Here is a 1,646-nt window from a genome sequence, read left to right on the forward strand (position 1 = left end):
GGTTGTGAGCCACCATGTGGTTGCTGGGAATTGAACTCAGGACCTTTGGAAGAGCAGGCAATGCTCTTAACCACTGAGCCATCTCTCCAGCCCAAGAAAACTGCTCTTGCAGAGGACCCAAGTTCAGTACCTAGCATCACATAGGGCAGCTCACAAGTGCTAAGAACTCAGTGTCCCCTTCTGTACTCCATACATGCCTACACCCACATACATGTAACTAAAATAATAAATCTTAAAAAACAACAATTTAAGTTCACTACAATTGTCCCTCAGTTCTCATGGGGAGTTCAGGATCTACACGAGGACACTAAAATCTAAGGGTGTCCTAGTCCTTTATTTAAACAAACAATATCCTATCAACTAGCTCACACCTGTAATCCGGCACTTGGGGCGGGGGAGACACCAGAATTATGGACCATCTGAGGCCAGCCTGGACTACAGAGTGAGATCTGATTCAACAAACCAAATAACAGGGTGAGCATGTGGCACACACCTGTCCTCCCAGAAGGGAAGGAGGGGGATCATGAGTTCAAGGAGATCCTTCAACATACACCAAGTTCAAAGTCAGACTATACTACGTGAGACCTTGTTTCAAAAAACAAAAGAGAACTGACATCAAAAGAGTAACGTTGGCATCAAACTTGTACTCTGAATCATCTCTAGATTACTTAGACTCGTACTGCAAAGTGCACAGTTTGTACAGTCATTACACTGTACTGTTTAAGGAATGACAAGGGGAAAAAAATGCCTGTACACTTACAACAGAAACTTGTTTTTCCCAAGTACTTTTATCTGGAGTTGCTGGAATTATGATCATGGGACCCACAGATAAACGTCTACAAAGTACAAAATACCTTAGGAAACAAAATCACAGTGCTCATTTTCTTGGTGTTTTGCTTACGTTTGATTTAAGGCAGTAGCTTGATAAAGCTCCCAGTCTGCCTTCAAACACGCTGTGCAGCCTAGGTCTAAGGTGCCCTCAAACTTCTGATTCTCAACTCCTGTCTCGTGAGTTTGGGAAGTATAGCCATGTGACACCAAGCTTCACTCAAATAACCACACTAATTCACTAAACTGTTGTTTTAGGTGGAAATTCCCTTACAATTATGTTGTAAAACCCTAAACTGAGCAACAGTCCTTCAACTCTTTGATGGGTAATGATATCAGGAAATGTCTAAGTCCATGCTCTCACATGATTCCACTCCCGTTGCCAAACGCTTGGTCCCTGGGCTCCTGCAGAGGCTGGATGTTGACATAGAGATCCCTGATCTCCTTTCTGATGCAGCGCACGGCTGCCGCCGCCATGTCTTTTGCTACCTATTTTGGAAAATCAGAAAAGGAAAATGAATTCATCACTGGTTACTTGGACAATTAGTTTTTAAACTTCTTTTTCCCCCTCTCTTTTGGTTTGTTTTTTGAGATAGGGTGTGACTGTATTGTGTAGCTCTGGCTGTTCACAATTGCTTTCAATCCTACAAAATTATACATAGTCAGCTTTTCCATGCACCATTTAAAAATTTCCAGAGAGAGCTCTGACTTAAGAAAAATGTAAAAGCCGGGCGATGGTGGCGCACGCCTTTAATCCCAGCACTCGGGAGGCAGAGGCAGGTGGATCTCTGTGAGTTCGAGACCAGCCTGGTCTACAA

The 1,646-nt window shown here is 43.3% G+C and overlaps 1 protein-coding gene across 2 annotated transcripts in view; it reads right to left on the bottom strand.

Moving 5' to 3' along the window:
- The window catches only part of Rtca (RNA 3'-terminal phosphate cyclase), a 23,535-nt gene that overhangs the window by 12,492 nt on the left and 9,397 nt on the right, over nucleotides 1-1,646 (bottom strand). For both annotated transcript variants that reach the window (XM_005357184.2, XM_026784119.1), the window contains one exon: nucleotides 1,193-1,317. In XM_005357184.2, coding sequence (XP_005357241.1) covers nucleotides 1,193-1,317 — 125 coding nt within the window. The remainder of the gene's footprint in view (nucleotides 1-1,192; nucleotides 1,318-1,646) is intronic.

Source organism: Microtus ochrogaster, chromosome 21 (assembly GCF_000317375.1).
Source record: "Microtus ochrogaster isolate Prairie Vole_2 chromosome 21, MicOch1.0, whole genome shotgun sequence".
Taxonomy (NCBI): Eukaryota; Metazoa; Chordata; class Mammalia; order Rodentia; family Cricetidae; genus Microtus; species Microtus ochrogaster.